The sequence below is a fragment of the Anopheles maculipalpis genome, chromosome 3RL (assembly GCF_943734695.1).
Source record: "Anopheles maculipalpis chromosome 3RL, idAnoMacuDA_375_x, whole genome shotgun sequence".
Taxonomy (NCBI): Eukaryota; Metazoa; Arthropoda; class Insecta; order Diptera; family Culicidae; genus Anopheles; species Anopheles maculipalpis.
The window spans coordinates 50,653,899-50,672,408 of record NC_064872.1 but is presented as its reverse complement, the minus strand read 5'-3'; the positions used below and the strand labels follow the sequence as shown (position 1 = coordinate 50,672,408).

Below are 18,510 nucleotides of genomic sequence, written 5' to 3'. Positions count from 1 at the left end.
AATTGATTTACCATCTTATTCCTTCCGGTTGATCAAAATCATTCCTCAACGTTGGTCGTTCTTCACGCCGAAGCACACACACACACACACAGAAGCGGTCACCGGTCGGTGAAGGAGAAGGAAATCAAATCACTCACATGCGTCACACATCGAGCAGCTCACCACGCATGTTGCCAGTCAAAGAATCTTGGTTAGTTTCGGAATTGCAAACAGAGTCGGAAGTTTGCAGCAGCAAGCGTGATCACATTGTTTAATTTTCATTTCCTGGATCTTTTCACTTGGAAGCAGCTCTATTTTGATTTAACGAAATCCTGTTTACAACAACCTCTTTAACAGCATCACAGCGACTATTTACACCGTGGGTTCTCGGGGTTTTCGTGTTACATTCTTTTTAGTACATGCACATGCCCAGCAGCGAATGCAAATGCTAGCTTCTCTATTACGTGCCAGGGAAAGCCAGAGCTCTGATGTTTTGGTCGCACGCTTCACGGAAGGATATGCCATTTCGTACCACTTTCTCGATGAAAATACCTCCCAAAGGGACGACCCTAGAAACACTCATCCAACGAACCCGATAGGCGTCGACAGTTTGAGAGGAATAATGTGTTCAAGTAAAGCCGTCGTACGCGTTCGGCTAGATAAAACGGTCTTCAAATCATACCGAAGAAATCCTTCGTCTGCAAAATCTAGTGTAAAGTGATAAAAACGAATCGAAAGAATTTTGCTGCCGGAAGTTCACGGTAGACCAATCTCGCCTTGGTTCAACTAGCGGCCACGCTGAACCCGTGCAAGTGTCCGTGAATGTGTACACGTGAGCGGGAGAAAGCGAGAGTGTCGAAGAAGAAAATCCATCATGCTGCAGCATCCCGCAAACCTCACTGTTGTTCCCAGCGTCTGTGCGGTCAAGCAAACACGAGCTCGATAATCCATGACCGGAACCAATATTGGAAGCGTGGCAGTGAAATCATGCGAACGATTTGAGTGGGAAAAACCGTGTGAAGGTTTGACTCGGCTACTTTCGGACCATTTTCTTCGCCCAGCATTTTCTTTTCACCTCGTCTTTCATCCCTCTCCTCTCACCTGCAGCCACCCGTGTGCCACCATGTCATAAGCTCTAAGCTGTCGTAAAGAGCGAGCAAAGCCAATTTAAAAAAAAAAAAGACACCGTCAAAATAAGATATCGTTACAGCCGAGTGGCTACATCATTGCACCAACCGGCAAAGAATGCTACTACCGTGAACGAAAGTGAGAGCACGCCTCTCCGTGCGTATGTGTTAATGTGCGAGCGTTCGTGCGCGTGTTTGTGCGATTGGTGCAAGCGTCAGTAAGCGTCGTGTGGCCAACCCAAGCGTAATATTAATCAAAACACAACAATGAGCTCCACGGAATTGGGAGAATTTGTAATAAATGTCACCGATGGGCCTGTACATGGTGTGGCCGCAGGTGATGAGGACGGAGCGACCAACCTCTCAGCCACCACCACCATGCACCTGCTGTACTGTGGCAAGACGCTGGATGACTTCCACACCAGGTAAGTCGATTTCCCGGGCCTTGTAGCAGGGCTAAACACACCGACGCTCGGTGGGCAGCATAAATCAGAAGCACTTCTCGTTTGTTGCTGCCGACTGCCGGCACTCCTAAGGGTCCCCAGACGTACCGCTTAGACGAGATGACCTTCACTTATTCCATTTATTTCTATTAGCTTACAATCTCTGCTCAAGCTGCCTACCACGGATGATTTATTGCCCCAAAACCAGTGCAGTCCATTGATCGTGCTTATATTAATACGCTGATGGATCATTTTGTGCCTGCGGTGGTAGCACTTTATGGTGGCTTATTACGCTTGCGTGGTGACAGGGAGGATTCGATTACCTGTACCATGATAGAACACATATTTTCGAAGCTGTTTATCTATTTTGACGATTTTCACATTGATGACCATTGAAAGACCAGGCGTCTCCATTGAAGTATGAGTGACCAGGCGTCTCCATTTTAAGTAAAGCTTCAATCGATTTGTTTAAATTTTCTTCCACGGTTCATTTCAATTGCTGTAAATTTCAGTAAACTTTGTCATTGAATAAAAAATTATTATTTTGTCATTCTCTTTAAAGGCAAAAGCTAGATTTGATAGAGCTTATAGATTTTTGGTTAATTCTGAATAATCTAATGTCTGACAAGCGTCGTTTTTTTATTTATTTTATAGACTATTCCGTTTTAGTTTATCAACTATTCTTTACATGTTACTGTATCAAAGTTATCAATATTACTGAAGGTTAAGCTTTTTTCTATTGCGAGTTGAACGGAAACCCGTAAAACTGTGTGCCACTTTGCATCTGTGAAATATATTCATGTAGCTATACAGCCAGGCCGTGCTTTATAAAATATAAAAATGAAAAAAAAAAAGGATTCTATAGATCAAACGAAAATTCCATATTTTCCATGTTATTCAACAATGGTGTAATACACACGAAAGTACTGTGCCTGTCAATAGTTTATTTTTAAACCTGGTCCTCAGATGCATGCATGACTATGTAATGACTGTTTAACCAATTAAGAAAGGAACATTGCGCTTTGCTGTTGCCAATTCTTCATTCGCAAAATTCATTTCCCTAAAGCTTCGCACCAGCTGGTCGAAATAAATCAATGGCACATCACTTCAAACACAAAAATCTCGAACAACGGCTCACAAAAATAAGCAAATTTGTTACCATAGTGCTTCAACGCACACGTCAATGCTAACGAGCGACGTATAATTTAGCAAACGCTTTCTTCTACCTCGGTGAGCGAAAGCAATACGGACCGCTTATTTTATCTTTGGACGAATAATCTGCCAGAAAATTAGCAGAATGTGCTGAGACGGTATGCTTTTGCACAAATAAATTGACAGCCGGCGCGTAATGGTTTTCAAATTTTCTTCGCGTCAACGCTGTCATGTTCGAAACGCACACGTCAAGCTAATTATTTGACCGGTTTGCATTTAGCTGGAACCGAATGGCTTTGTCTTGGCAGGGATATCATGCTACAGAGGAAATAGGATACTCTCACAGTTAAGTTATTTTATTCTGCTATTTCGACAATAGGTTGCCAATTGAATGATTGCCTAATTTGTAAAGTGTTTACTTGAACTTGAATCTTACGCTGTGCCAGGCGGTGTGTTAAAGCAGAACTTACATTAAACAGAAGGTCGGAAAGTTAAGAAAATTGTGTTCAAATTATTTTTTATTCTAATTTCTCAATAATTGATCTAAAGCTGTTTAATATTTAAAGCCTATTATGACATCGAAATCGTTACAGTAAACTACTAAAAAAAACTCATTAACACGCTCGTTTTGTCGTTTTCGCGTATTACAATGTAATGAAAACAGACACATAACAGATAAACAGGAACAATATTTCTCTCCACATCACAGTTTTACTTCAAAGCATGTCAAACTCTCGAACTTAAAAAATGAAATAGATGAATTGAAATCGTTTTAAAATTGTTGGCAAGCTTACAATGTTTAATTACTCGACCTTCCTTACGAATGCAATAATGACATGTTTATTAATACAACAGTTGGAAGTTAATGCTGTATCCTGTGGTATGAACTGTTTCTACTGTGCGTTCCACTGTGTGCATTCTCTAATGAAATTGGGTTGGTTCGGCACGTCCAGGTGTCAGTGAAGTGTAAACATGTCAACAAGCAAGCTAAACATGCATTTCGGCTTCCGCTTATTGACGCAAGTTAGTCAATTTTCTAACAGCACCTTTGAGTAGGTTCAACACAACGATGTCGAACCCAACCCGTGTACGCCATAAGCTATTATTTTATCACTTCCTATTTTTTCTCCTATTTTTGTACTGACAAGAACGTTTTGAGACAATATATGAACACGCTAGGATGGACATTTTTGACAGACGTACAACAAATAAAGCGCTGATCACTGAAACAACAATAACAACCCTCGTTTTTATTTTTTCTATTTGCTTGGTTCGTTCATGTTTCCAGCTACGCCAAAGCGCACGGTATCGTCTGCCTGTTGGTGTGCATCTTTGGCAGCATCGCCAATACGCTTAACATAGTGGTACTGACGCGACGTGAGATGCGATCACCAACGAATGCAATCCTGACAGGGCTTGCGATCGCAGACCTGCTCGTGATGCTCGACTACATGCCCTACGCCATCAACTCCATCCCGTATCTGCGGCTTTCGCGCGAGGAACGACTCACATACGGTTGGGCCTGGTACATCATGTTTCACTCGATCTTTGCCCAGATCTGCCACACGATCTCGATCTGGCTAACGGTGACGTTGGCCATCTGGCGCTACATTGCCGTAGCCTACCCGCAGCGCAATCGCCAGTGGTGTGACATGTCCAAGACGCTGGCGGCAATCTTCAGCTCGTACATTGTCTGCCCTTTTCTGGCCGTACCGATCTACCTCTCCTTCAGCATCCAGTCCAACGTGGAGCTGCTCGGTTGCGACGGCAACACACTGGCAGCCGATGCCACAGGGAACGCTACGCAAGGTCGCAATGTCACACTGTACCGGCTCGGCACGTCACAGCTGGTGCGCGATAATCCGGCACTGCTGAACGTCAACTTTTGGATCTACAGCGTCGTGTTCAAGCTGATTCCCTGCATCGCCCTCACTATCCTCAGTTTACGATTGATCGGTGCACTGTTGGAGGCGAAACAGCGCCGAAGTCAGCTGACTGGAACGGCCACCGGACTTAAGCAGATCGTCGATGGGCGTGTCGTGGATGCGAAAAGTGGTAAACAAACTGACAAGGAGAAGCAAACGGATAGGACCACGCGCATGCTGCTGGCGGTGCTGCTACTGTTCCTCATCACCGAGTTCCCCCAGGGCATACTCGGCTTACTGAGCGCCGTATTAAAAAAGGACTTTTTCTTCAACTGCTACCTCAAACTAGGTGAGTCCACACACACTAACACACGTGTGATACCCAACCGGTACTTTGCTACGCCTCGGGAGAGCATCCGTCTCCTGACGAGAACAGACGAATAAAGAATTCATGCCCATTCGCCTGCTCGTCAACGGTGAATACGAAAAACAATATCTCAGATTGCCTTTCCAAATTCCTCGAAGCTTCGAAACTTTGCCTCCCTAACGATACGTACACGTTCGTGCACCTTACGGCCAAAACTCCCAGGGACACTTTTACACGTCAATTGCAGAGTGATGTAAAAAATATACATCACCACACCGGACATGGCCGCGTGTGGGAAAACAGTAAACGACATACTATTTGTCAGAGCGCGCGCGACGGAACGGCTCGACGACATGTCGAATGCGCCTCGGGACGCATTGCCGTGAAAGGGACTTAGGCTGATGTTTGACGACTTTGCAAAACAAAATGGCGAGACAAAACAACCGAAACGACCTCGACCATTTGTCAACGAGCATCCATTAGGGTGCAGTCCTTTATTAGGTGTAGATCTAACGCTCGCCGTCTAAAACGTCTCTGCTTTCGATGGACATTGCTGGTTTGTAAGATTCCTTCCTTCCTTTCGTACGCCTTTTGTTGGTAATGGCGTGTACACTCTTTTGCGGATCAACAAACGGTTTATGTTGATATATTGGGCAATTATTTTTGTGTTACACCACCGACTGAAAAGAACAGCGGAACCAACAGGCGATGGAAATTGATCATTTTTGAGTTATTTCTGCTCATCTGCCGACCGGTGGGTGAGGCTTTGTTGGGGCGAGGTATGGCAGGCAACCGGAAAACTTTCATGAGCGAAAGAATGATTAGCGCAAGATTTATGCATAAATACACGGTAGCAGCTGTAAAACAACGCTCTGTGTATCATATTTACGTAAACAAACGCATCGGAATCGAATAGAAACACATCATTGAACGTGCGTGTGTGTGTGTGAAGCAACCGTTTAACATTCCGGACCAACTCCGGCGAAGCATCCCTGCGGGCATCATACGTCAGCTTTTCCTTTGCAACGCAATGGAAACATTGAGTTTTAGAGATGGCTGTAGTTGAGAGTAAAGAAGCCGAAGTAGCGAAACTTTATGCTCACTTACTCAATTTCACAAGTGGTTGATGCGATGATTGATATTGAATTGTGCCTCATTATCAATTTCTACTGAGTGCTTCTCAAGCGTCTTAAGCATGTTGGGAAAATTGTCTTCCATTTTTTAAGGTAGTTTCATATCAGATAAAAGTATTTTCATGACTCTACACTTGAAAAAGGTTTTAAAAATTGATTTAAGGTGGTAAATTGATAATAACGCGTAAACCTAAATTATAGATTTTTAAACTCTCCGGTTGTGAAGAGTCTGATATATTTTTTGTACCACACTGATGTACATTGATAATACGGATAATGTGATTAACGCCATCAGTTACTTACGCGAAGCGAACGGCATTGAATTCCATTTCGATCGGCTCACCGCACAAAGCACTGATTGTAAAAATATTGGTTAATTCAAAACCTTCTTTTTAATTAGCGTCTTAACAGTATTATGATCGTGATTTTACAGTAACTTTTTCTATTTTGCTTTGCAAAAATTAAAGAGGACTTGCGTAGCTACTTCTTGAAGACTCTGTACCGGTTGAAATTTAATATCAGTCCAGTTGAGATATTGACCCCGCTACTTGGAAATGATTAGGTTGATCAGGTTATCTTATTATAAACACATGGTAAATTTTTTTGCATCATTTTTCCTTTTTTTCCTGCAGCGAAGGACGATTGCATAATATCACCCTTCTTCTTATCATCATTGGCTTAACGATCTACTAAGTCGTGCCAGCCATCGCATACTTGCTAGGGGGCGTCCATTAATTACGTAATGCTCGAAGAGGGCCCTGGGGGGGGGGGGGGCGGGGGTCCCCTCTAGCGTTACGATTTGTTACTCAATGGGGAGGAGGGTCCACTTTCTATTACGCAACAGAAAATCAAATGTAACAAAAAATATGAAAACATATAATTTTCGATAACCGAGTATGCCCGGGATAAGGTAAAGAATAAGGAGGAAATGCCTTATCAATATAATTGTATTTTTTTTTTTCAACACAAGTGGTGTTGACAATACGGCACTGGACCGTCATATTCAATTATAAATAAATAAATAAATAAATATAATTTTCGATCAACGAACTCTTTGGCGTTTTGAAAATTGCGGTTTATTCTCTGATCGAACATTATCGACTGTTTGTTCAATACAATTACTGTTAGCGCGTAACTTTTTTTTGCTGTATTCAGTTGGTTTGTTGGCAGGTTGTTTTGTTGCTCGCTGGCTTCTGCTTGCTTCAGTGGATCTATTGGGGTTGACCGGATGCACGTGTCCACGAGCTGGGTCGGGTTGCTGTTGGCATGCGCGTCGTCGTACGTGCATGGCCATTTGGTGGTGTTTCTTGACGTGTAACTACACAAAACAATTGTTCCAAAATTATAATTTCAAATTGTTTCGTCATACTCCATGTTATGACCCTTTGTTCAATGTCTCGTAATTTTTTATATTATTTATCTTTGTAACGGTGAGAAAATTCCAAGTTTGTTGATTTATTTTGAGTATTTTTAGAAATCAAAAAACAAAGCACAGGTATCGATTATTTGTTCGATTACAACCTCTATCAAAGAACGGCCCCTTTTCGTAATATTTGCATTCAAATGTTTAAAAAAACTTGACATTTTATTCGAAAGTCGTCCTTCGAAAAGAATGATAAAACGAGGGTTCATTGCAGCGTTACTTGTTATTACGATAGCAGGGATATATAAAAATATCTTTTTAACTATACGTAATTTATGGACGGTCCTTACACTTGCTGATACCACGATAGTCAGTTCTCACGACGACGAAAAGCCTATCCAACTACTCTCCGTTATCTTACCCTTACACAAGAGATTAGAACTACTACAGTCAATAGTTTTATTAGGCATAACCATATCATAACTTGGTGAAAGCTCGATTTCACTTGCAGCAATAAAACGCAATTGCTGCTCAAAGTGTGGTGAGAATGCTCAAATATTGTAATTGAAATTACAAGATTTATTTTTTTAAATTAAAATTTAATAAATAATGTTTTGATCTATATTAATTGTTTTGAGCGACTTCCATAGCAATTTTCATTGTCTGAAAAAGAAAAGGTGCTCTGAATCGATTTATTAATTGATCCAGGAATGGAAAAGTCTTTTCAAAATTTTCAACTAAATTTAAAAAAATTAAATTAATTCGTAGAAAATCGGCGTCATGTCCTCGCTTTTACACGTTTGGAACGATAATGAGGTCATTTTATGTAGTCTTTTACCGTATACCATGATTATAACTATTTTGCGCCTGACGCTTCACTAATCAGGAGTCCTTGGCCCCGTTTAACCCAAATCATTTCTGCTTAAAATCAGATGGGGCAGAAATCATTTGTTAGCAGTCTTTTTGCATAAAAGAGCTCCGCAAATGGAAGAACAATTGTCACGTGGATGTCATGTAAATCGCTCATTATCTTAAAAGCTTCTTCATTTACGCGCCACAATGTGCAGGGTGCTAATCAGCAAACTAATGGAATGCAATTCTCGTTCCAGGTGATGTGATGGACGTACTGGCGTTGGTTAACTCCGCGATTAACTTCATTCTCTACTGCTCGATGAGTCGCCAGTTTCGCAGCACGTTCAACGATTTGTTCCGGCCGCGCATCCTCGACCGTTGGATGGCGGTGCCGCAGGGCGAGGACGAGCAGGCGGGCCGTGGCCAGCATCAGGACGGAGCGACAACGCAGATTACTCAGATATAGCGCACGCCGGGACGTCCTAACAGTAATTGCCACGGTTGCTTTGGACAGTTTGCGACCGCACTGGCGGGAGTTCTAATTAGCAATCGGCAAACATCGAGCCGTGACGACTGTGCAATGCTCTAGCGACGTCCCACTGCAGTACGCCTGTGCATACGCTTGTGTGCACCCTTTTACCGAACCGGTCTGCTCCCGGTCGGCAGCACTCCCGGTGGAGACCTACTACACTAACGCACTTATATCGAGCCGGACAAGTGCCAAACTTGCCCGTCGGCTCTGTCTAATTACTTTGTCGCGGTGAGCAGTCCCGTGGCGCTAGATCGCTTCCACAACTACTGTTTGGCGATTATGGCCGAAACTATTAGCAGATAACGAGCACACTAGACACTCACGCACACACTGGGCACAATATGAAACGCGAACCATCGAATGGAATGGATTTTCTAATAAAACTGTTGCTTTCGTTATTACCGCTTGTCGCAGGATTCGCCGGATTGATTATTTATGTAAACGAAGCGTACGTTGCGAACAAACAACTTAACTATTAGAGTGTATTTACAATGTACCGTGCGCGTGTCGTTCGGTACAAGTTGTAGTAGTAAAAGTACACGCACACACACACACACACACACACACACACACACACACACACACGATAAGCAACAAGAAAGAGAGACAACAAAAGTGATCGGCAAAGTCAGATTCGCAAACCGCTCCAGACCGGCTTATTTTAGGGCTTTGCTGTTTTAGAGGTACAACTCGTTCGAGGTTTGTCGCAGCGGACAACCCGCACGACCAGTGATACGTGTCATTCGTTCTAAATTCTAAACAAGCAAATGTTGTACAAAAAACTCTTTGTCAGTTGGTGACGCATGTGTTGGAGCTATTGAAAGTACTGCATGCTGGTTGCGTTTCGCCGTATTGAGTTTACTACTAAGCAAGCATTGGGAAATGTGTGGATCTTGGTGACGTAGGGTGGTATAGTTTTAGCCGAAACTATCGTTAAGTAGAGTTGAAATATGTGTAATATATTTTTTATGTTACGTATATTTGTCCGAGATTAAATCTAACCGTTGCGTTAATAAATAAATGCCTTTGAAATTAAAATCTTCTTTATAGCACCGTTTGCGTTGAATGCATAAATGATCCATATTCAAAACAAAACTCCATAATACAGTTTTTATTTGCCAAGGTGTGATAAAATAATTCCACATTTTAGTTTTTGATGACCACTATCTCAACGACACTTTCGGATGATATCGCAATTCAACACTCACCATCAAACTCACGGATGAATTCTCGATTCATCGAGAGCGGTGAAAACTTTCCGCGCCTGAGAGAACTCATAAAAAAAGAAAACTTGCCATAAACAGCCAGTAAAACCGTCGAAAGCATTCCAGCAGCGATAGGTCAAGTATTGTTTGCGCTGCGCTGAACCATCGGCAAGGAAAACTTTGTCATTGCTTAGCAATTGATCCCAGCTTCTTTGCCGCCCGATAACTCCGATTCGATAACAGCTTGGCACCTGATCTGTCGGTTTCAATTGTAGATGCTTTTATTATAGAACTTTTTGCAGTGAAATAAAAAATTCGCCCAACGAGAAACAGATCCGTACGTTTTGTGATGGTGATGCACATTGTTTGTCCCTTTTGACTACTTCAACAAAATAAAATCGAAAAACTGTGTATTTTCGGGGTAAGCTAGAATATGTATTTTATCGATTTAGAGGATGTCGTTTTACGATTTATTCCTGGGAACATATCTTCTCATTTTACTTCAATCGTTTTGGATAAGAAATTTAAATCAAATATATTGTACATTGATGGTTTGCTTTTATTAATTTCGCATTGAATTTTTGTGTTTATTTTATTTTAAATATAAACCATATTTATATTTATTTTAAAAAATTTTTTTTAACTATAATCTATTTGTTTTAATCTAATTGTATGCTGAACAATACTAAGGATCTTACTCTAAGGACATTACTACTAAGGACATAATTGAATGAATCAAATTTCTACTTGACTCGTGGCAGAGAGGCTTCAAAGTATTCAAACCTCCAGTAGGACACAATGCAGCTGTAACTCTTGATAAGTAATTGACTTGCATATTCTAACGTGCGTCTCAATATGTCCCAGGGCAACCCGGTGGAAAGGGCGACATCTACGCCGGTCGTCAAACGGCAAGAACGGGGTTTAAATCCCATCCGAACCGTCCCCGGGTCGTAGTGAGGTAGTGAATACTACGTGGTATCGGCAAGTCTAGCAAGTCATTCGATGACCGGCGTGACCTTTGAAGGACGTTAAGACAAGAAGAAAAAGTACGTGCGGCTTAGAAGGTATTTCAGTTGTTGAACGTTACAATACAATTTCTACCGTTCGGGTTAGTTCGTCATATCCGCTGGATTGACTAATGTTTGCCTTAAAGAAATGGACTTTTCGCAGAAAAGTTAAAACAGTTTTAAGATTGTTTTTCATAAGTTTCGTCACAAAGTTAGTCGTTTAAGTTTACTTTTAAAAAATACCCCTTGCGAGCGGTCTTCCTATAGTTAACCGGGACATTCGCTATGCTGGGCACAAACATGCATTTAGACATATTTAACATTTAACATTTACTGTTTTACAGTCAACGATCAATGAGCCGCACTGTAGGTATACAATTAAGGAACGCAGAGCGCGACAGGTCTGGTTCAAAACGATCACACACGGCGTTGTATTCACGGCACATGACGAGGAATGGATCAGAGACGCCGTACGACGAGTACGACGTTCCCCTACGTCAAGAAGTGATCCAGCACAGAGCAATCTAGCCGGAGCGTAAATGTTGATTGCGGAGAGCAGAGCCGGTGATACGATTGTCCAGTAGACCTGCGACAAAAGTCTACTAAAAGCTGTTTCAACGACTCCAGGCCGAGTAACGCGCAACTTCCATTGTCATCAACGTCCAACCACGCAGCGCAAACCGTGTAAATTTACGCTGAATGGATTCTAGGCGTGACAACGAGCGTGCCGATATTGCTCGCTGAAAAAATAGTTCTTAGCAGTCCTTAGCATAGTCAAGGACTCGTATCCGAAGAGGACTACCGGACGTATCAGTGTGCGATGAATCCTACATTTCGTGTGTTGTTGGAGTCTTCTGGATCGCAGGAGTCTGTGGAGCCCGTAGTAGACACGATCTCTTCTCTACCACCTCGAGATCGTCGCTGTCAACTGATACTCTGCTTGCGAGTCGGGTTATTTCAGAGTCAGAGCTTCCAGCAAGCAGGTACTTTGTCTTCGTCGCATTGATCTTCAATCAAATTCTATTGGCCTCGTGATTAAGTCGACTGTGCGCCTCGCACGCCGGCGCAGTTATCCAACCGATGATGTCTATGTCATCCGCAAAGCCAAAGGACGGGTAAAAATCGTGTCGCGCATGTCGAATCTCGCGTTTCAAATGACACCTTTTAGAGCGATATTGAACAGCAAACAGGAAAGTCCGTCCCCTTGCCTCAGATCCCGGTGAGATTCAACCGATCCCGAATGCCGGCATTCCGTCCAAAAATAAGCTACAAATAGGATTACTTCAAATCGAAAAAAAATCTAGGTTGTGGCGGCGTTGGGCGTTTTTATATATATTATAAGAAAATTTCCGTGGCACGATGCTCTACCGGTCTCTTCAATTTCTTGGCTTCGCCAATGACATTGACATCGTGGGCAAGACAACAGCGAAGCTATGTGAGTCGTACACCCAACTGAAACGCGAAGCAGCAAGAATTGGATTGATGATGAATGCGACGAAGACGAAATACCTGCTTGCCCGAGGCTCTGATCGCGAAAGAGCCCGAGTGGGAAGCAGTGTGTTAGTCGACGGCGACAACCTCGAGGTGGTAGAGGAGTTCTGCTATCTTGGGACTGTCGTAACTTCGGATAACGATCAGCAGCGAAATCCGGAGACTCATTGCGCAGGGTAATCGTACCTACTACGGGCTTCACCGTCTGCTGAGATCCAGAAGACTTCGAGACCGCACGAAATGTGAGATATATCGCACACTGATTCGCCCGGTGGTCCTATATGGCCACGAGTCTTGGACCATCCGAGCGGAGGATGCAAACGCTATTGGCGTGTTTGAGCGTCGCATCCTCCGGACCATCATTGACGGTGTGATCGAGCATGGAGTGTGGAGAAGAAGGATGAACCACGAGCTATACGGAGAACCGGACATCCTGACGGTAGCAAAGACCGGCAGGATACGATGGCTGTTATGAGGATGCCAGACTCATGTCCCGCCAAGAAGGTATTCGTCAGCGACCCCCATTTCGGCACGAGGCGTCGGGGACCATAGCGAGTTCGTAGGCTGGATCAGATGAAGGGTGACCTATCGGAGATCGGGTGCCTACACGGATGGGAAGTTGCAGCCAGGGATTGAGTTTCCTGGAAATATATTGTTGACCGGGCCATGTCACGACAACATGAGTGAGTGAGAGATCTCTATTTATTATAAATCAGTTTAGTAGCTCATAGCCAATCATTGGAAAGCCAACAACTATTAGAAAATGAAATCCGACAGGAAAAAAGAATGTTTCATCGATGAAATTCGATACAGACTTCCAAACTTCTTAATCAAGCAAATGTTACTCTTACGTGTCCTGTCGATCTACATACAAACTACATATCGTTTTGAAAGTTATTGAAATGAGCTTATTATATTTTCTTCACACACAACACGCAATTTCCTTAGAACCAACGGATGCCAGTCAAATCCCATTTCGCCTGCCCCGAACATTTCCTAATGATGCCGTACGCACCGGGGATTCCTTGAACTCTGCAATTATTACATTGAATTACACAAGAAAGCAAGCAATCATGTGATTACAGTTCGTCTTTATGTAGCATAATTTGACAAGATGCCTACACTCTCGTCACATCTCTTTCGTGGGCTGTCAACCCCGTGAGATAATGAGATTCGAGAAGAAGAAAAAAAACCCCAGTAGAGTCCTCTACTGCGATGTACATTATTTCCCTAGCGTAATAAACACATTGTTTGTGTGACACCAGACCACGGTCGCTTGCCATCACGTGTATCTACAGTACACTTCCCTGCCATCGGTTCGACGGCACGCAGTCGATAAGCGACATTATTTACATTTATATTGCTTTGTCCCTGGCCGGGCCTGCCAGGCTTATCCCGTGCTGCAGTTCTGAGTATCGCTTCGTCCATCGCTTGGAAACGTCATCCCCATCATCGGTCGCATAATAATGACTGGCGTCGCCGACGAGATTTTGTCCAGTTGCCCATGTTACGGATGCTCTCGTTCCCCGACCTGGGGTGACAGCAATTAAATTTACATTCATAAGGGAAAAGTAAGGGAATCGACCATCACACGGTTACCCTCCTGACATTAACATACTTGATCTTTGTCCCGTTCCGAGTGACCGTTCTTGCTACTTTAAAATGGTCCGTTTCTAAGAACATGCGATGAAATTGAATTGAATTCCGCCCTCCATCCCATCCAATTAACTTTACTTTTATGCTCTGTGCCGACTCGTTAATGTTGTAATTATCGTCAGGCTGTGCATGTCGGTTGGGCTCATGCTAAACTCTCCTGGATCCGCCAGGCAAAGGTAAAATTGGTTTTGTGAGGTTTCGCATCCTAATTCTAGTTCAAACATGGGCACCCCAAAGCGGGTTCGATTGTGGCCAAAAAAAAGAGGAAGAACGAAACAAGTGCTTGTGGGTGGTTCTGTTACCATAAATTGATCAAATATTGATCATCGGTGAGAGAAACTGCGTTTTTTGGTAATCTTTTGTCATTAAATTGGCATCGACCTATATCCGAATAAATTGTTTCCAATTGAAGTTATTCCGTTTTTTTGTCGATCTAAAGATGGGTCTTTTAACCTTCTGACGCCCCTTGGGTGACACAGCAAAAACCCCAATGGCCCAACAGTGACGATACATTTAAAAAAGTTCTCTGTTAATCAAACTTTTAGCTTTCTTTTTTGCGAACATTAAGTGTGGAATAAAGCAATCGGAAATAATCGAAGAACGTCGTTCTAACACTGTCGTAAGTCTTTTTTGAGGACAGAAAAGAAACGATAGGACGATAACATTGATGCCAACTGAAAGCCACCGTTCTGTCGTCGGCTTCCTCCACAAAATCCTCGGAAAGGCCGTTGAACACTCGAGTAAAGCACACTAGGAACCATGACACATATTAGTGAGCAAAGTTGTTCATCAAATCATCACTGCGTCGGGATGGCGGCGATCTTGCTTCCCAACGGACCACGTCAGCTAGTCCAAGCGGTGAATTGGTGGTTACCGATGGAATATTCATTTAAGGAGCTATTCATCCGCCTCAAGTTTGTAGTCGAGTTCGTCTTCCTTTCGCATCGTTACCCGAGAGATGCGTGGAACAGAAGCACATCAACACACGTACACCGTATAAGACCGAACATACTCGAGGCGTACCGTTTAATTAGTGCTATTTCCGTTCAATTCTGCCTATAGAAGAACTACGATACTAAGGGTAACATTGGCGCCATTTCCGATATCGATTGCATTAAATTAGCTTTGTTTGTCTGAGTTTGCAACTGTCAGAAAGTTTTCCTTTCCAAATGGCTCTTTATTTGCATTTGATTTGCTTATTATTTTTATTGCAGTCGACAAAAATGATACATATTTCAATTGCTTACAAAAGAATTCAAATTGCTTCAAGCCATCTTGCTTCAATTCTTAATTAATACCTATTTCTATTTCGACCGAAATAACCGCCGGACCGCATGTCCGGCACTGATAAGCATGGCGGTGTTTTTCATCATATTTCCTATTGACCAAAATTCTTACTAACACACTAGTCTTTATCAAACCTTCTCAGAAATTGATGATAAATGTCCGAAACATTCTATGCGAATTCGCCTCCATTCACTTTAGATTCGTTTGTTTCCCAACCGGCATCAATTACTTTCAGGCTCTTTGAAGTTCGGGTCGTCTGGTTAGTTACAGAACCAGAACCTCACAGAACCTTGTTTTCTTGCCCAATACGACCATTTTTGGTTTGAGAGCAACAGAGAGAGCAACGCGATCGAAAATAGAGCAAACTTTTATCAAAGATTATTTACGTTTCAATTCGATGTGCCATATGCGGCGGATCACACAACCTGTGTTGTGGGAGCTTATCTTTTAAATTGTTTTAAGTGTAATTCATTTGGAGTGAGACCTATTTTTCACTTCTTCTAGACATTTTGCTAGTTGTTGCTGAAGTTGAAAGAATCACAATAAATTATATGGTTCCGAGGAAAGTGGAGTATAAAGCAAATAAATTGCTAATCGCTTCTCTATTTTCTTTCGGAAGGATGTATTAACAATAGATACATCCTTATTAAGCTGTTAATGTGTGTTTCTCTGCAATGCAAAGGAAAAATCCGAAGTTTGGTGCTATTTTGTCCCTGTTTTCTCATGTTTTATGAGCCATTTTCTGTAAAATATCATATATTTATGCTACAAAGAAATCGATCAAGCTTCAAAGATGTTGTCGATGCCGATTTTTCACTCTATGGATATCAAATCTCATTCAGACTGTCCTCCCGTAAAAAGACCTGATTATCCAGTTACAGATATAGCACGCTCAAACGGCAGGCCCAGATCTCACGCACTTGTTTTGCCGAAAATAAGCTTCTCTCCTTCTTGGACTGTTCAAGTACGAGCACGTTTTGATGACATGGCAATGTCTCCATTCCGTTTCGAGGAAATTCGGTCTAAGACAGAAGCCCTCCATCCACGTCTGCATCCGATCGCTGTGGTCCTCTGCGCCTTGTACCGAACGGGTCACTGAGGCCGAGTCCGGCATCCTCATCACGTGTCGTTCCAGTCATCGTATCTTTCCGGCTTTGATTACCGTCAGGATATCTTCACCGCCAAACAGCTAGCTAGTTAGCTCAGCGTAGTTCATTCTTCTTCGCGATACGCCCTTCTCGCGCTGCCAAAGATAGTCCTTAGCTGTGCATAGTCCTGGACTCGTACCCGTAGAGCTCTACCGGACGTATCAGTGTGCGATGTATCGTGCATTTCGTGTGTTGTTGGAGTCTTCTGGATCGCAGGAGTTTGTGGAGTCGTAGTAGACACGATCTCTTCTCTACCACCTCGAGGTAGTCGCTGTCAATTGCTACTCTGCTTGCGAGTCGGGTTATTTTAGGGTCAGAGCTTCCAGCAAGCAGGTACTTTGTCTTCGTCGCATTGATCTTCAATCAAATTCTATTGGCCTCACATTTAAGTCGACTGTGCGCCTCAAACACCGCAGCAGTTATCCGACGATGTCTATGTCATCCGCGAAAAAGCCTTCCAGAGCGATGTTAAACAGCAAACAGAAGAGTCCGTCCCCTTACCTCAGATCCCGGTGAGATTCAACCGACTCCAACTGCATTGCGTCCAAAATAAACTACAATTAGTATTGCTTCAAACCGAAAAAAAATTGAGGTAAAACAAAGAGAATTTTATTAAAAAAATTATATACATATTAAAAATTATACATATACAATTATATGTATATTTCTTCAATTGATGTATGACGGCTCTCCGCCGTGTTGTCAAAACTTTTAAAAATATCATAAGAAAGTCTTACTTTGGCAATGCTTTGCAATGCATTTTGAAAGGCTGGTACAACGAACACAAAACACACCGTGAAGCAATTATCCTTCTATGTTTTTCTGAAATTTTTCGTTATGCGATGTTTTGGCAAATTTCGAAGCTGCTTTGACGGCTACGGCAGCCTTTAATCAGCGCAAGTGTGTACATTCAAGCGAATATCTCTCTTTCTCGCTCTCTTTAACAACATATCTCTTTCACTCGTTGTTTACCTTCGGACTATGGGCCTACAGTTGGTTAAATAAGACTATGAATTTTTCTATTCATCAATCGGTCATATAATCGGCAATCGGCATCGGTACATTGGCATGGCTGTCACTCAGCAAGTCAAAACACACAGTGACCAAACAAAGCGATGGATGTCGTAGAAACAAAACCGCAAATCACCAGCATTTCAGGTAAGAAACCGCGTATTAAGTGTAAATAACCATTCACACATCAGCTGTGTACATTGTTTACTTTCAGAACCCAAAATTCAGCCAGTAGAAATCGAGATTCTTCCTGTTGTGTACGACATCATCCGAAGGTAAATGCTGCATGTCTACACTGCCTATACAATTTCTGCACTTCTACAAGACAGCGAACCGTGCAAAGTTATGTCTACACCAAACATCGAACCTGCCGCTCCGAAATGATACTGTGACAAGACATACTGAACGGACCACGTTGCTCTTCAACCTTCCTCACACATTTCCCTGACCGTCCCTGACCAGAAAAAAACATAAACAATTATATAAAGAAAAAGTGAAATTTCGCAATTCTTATCAATGCTTTGTTTGCAACCTTCCCTTCCGGTGGTATAGTGTCGAAAAGGATCCAATAGATAACACAGCGAAACAAAAGGAAAGTGCCGAGTGCAGTCAGAAGGTATGTGTGTGAACATCGATTGTGTTTTTTTAGCCAACACACAAAGAAAATCTAACGATTGTCCTTCATCCTCTCCCGGTAAAGGTCCTTGAACTTCAGCGGACGCTCGAGAACGCCCGATCAACCATCCGGAAGCTGCAAGGTATCGAGTACAGCAAAGAGGAGCAACTTCGACGGCTCGAAAGTCTTCGGAAGCAATTAGCACTGAAGCAGCAACTGATCAAGAAGTATAAAAACGTCCAGTTCTAGGCTGCTTCGTCGCCACCGACCACACGA

At 42.7% G+C, this 18,510-nt stretch overlaps 2 protein-coding genes across 2 annotated transcripts; both read left to right on the top strand.

Annotated features, from left to right (window-relative positions):
* Positions 1–1,338: 1,338 nt before the first annotated feature.
* Positions 1,339–8,875, top strand: LOC126562309 (G-protein coupled receptor dmsr-1-like). Its single transcript, XM_050218769.1, has 3 exons — positions 1,339–1,531; positions 3,990–4,915; positions 8,539–8,875. Exons 1-3 carry the CDS (start codon positions 1,374–1,376, stop codon positions 8,745–8,747), a joined length of 1,293 nt encoding a protein of 430 aa, XP_050074726.1. The 5' UTR covers positions 1,339–1,373; the 3' UTR covers positions 8,748–8,875.
* Positions 8,876–17,664: 8,789 nt separating this feature from the next.
* Positions 17,665–18,483, top strand: LOC126563352 (mediator of RNA polymerase II transcription subunit 9). The gene is made up of 4 exons (XM_050219988.1): positions 17,665–17,765; positions 17,833–17,893; positions 18,171–18,234; positions 18,319–18,483. Exons 1-4 carry the CDS (start codon positions 17,723–17,725, stop codon positions 18,481–18,483), a joined length of 333 nt encoding a protein of 110 aa, XP_050075945.1. The 5' UTR covers positions 17,665–17,722.
* Positions 18,484–18,510: the final 27 nt, after the last annotated feature.

Excerpts from the sequence above, each read along its gene's own strand:
- LOC126562309 (XM_050218769.1), top strand. The coding sequence starts at position 1,374 with ATGAGCTCCACGGAATTGGGAGAATTTGTAATAAATGTCACCGATGGG. Across the intron at positions 1,532-3,989 it reads CTGGATGACTTCCACACCAG|CTACGCCAAAGCGCACGGTA; the intron begins GTAAGTCGATTT and ends TCATGTTTCCAG. Across the intron at positions 4,916-8,538 it reads CAACTGCTACCTCAAACTAG|GTGATGTGATGGACGTACTG; the intron begins GTGAGTCCACAC and ends TTCTCGTTCCAG.
- LOC126563352 (XM_050219988.1), top strand. The coding sequence starts at position 17,723 with ATGGATGTCGTAGAAACAAAACCGCAAATCACCAGCATTTCAG. Across the intron at positions 17,766-17,832 it reads GCAAATCACCAGCATTTCAG|AACCCAAAATTCAGCCAGTA; the intron begins GTAAGAAACCGC and ends GTTTACTTTCAG. Across the intron at positions 18,235-18,318 it reads GTGCCGAGTGCAGTCAGAAG|GTCCTTGAACTTCAGCGGAC; the intron begins GTATGTGTGTGA and ends CTCCCGGTAAAG.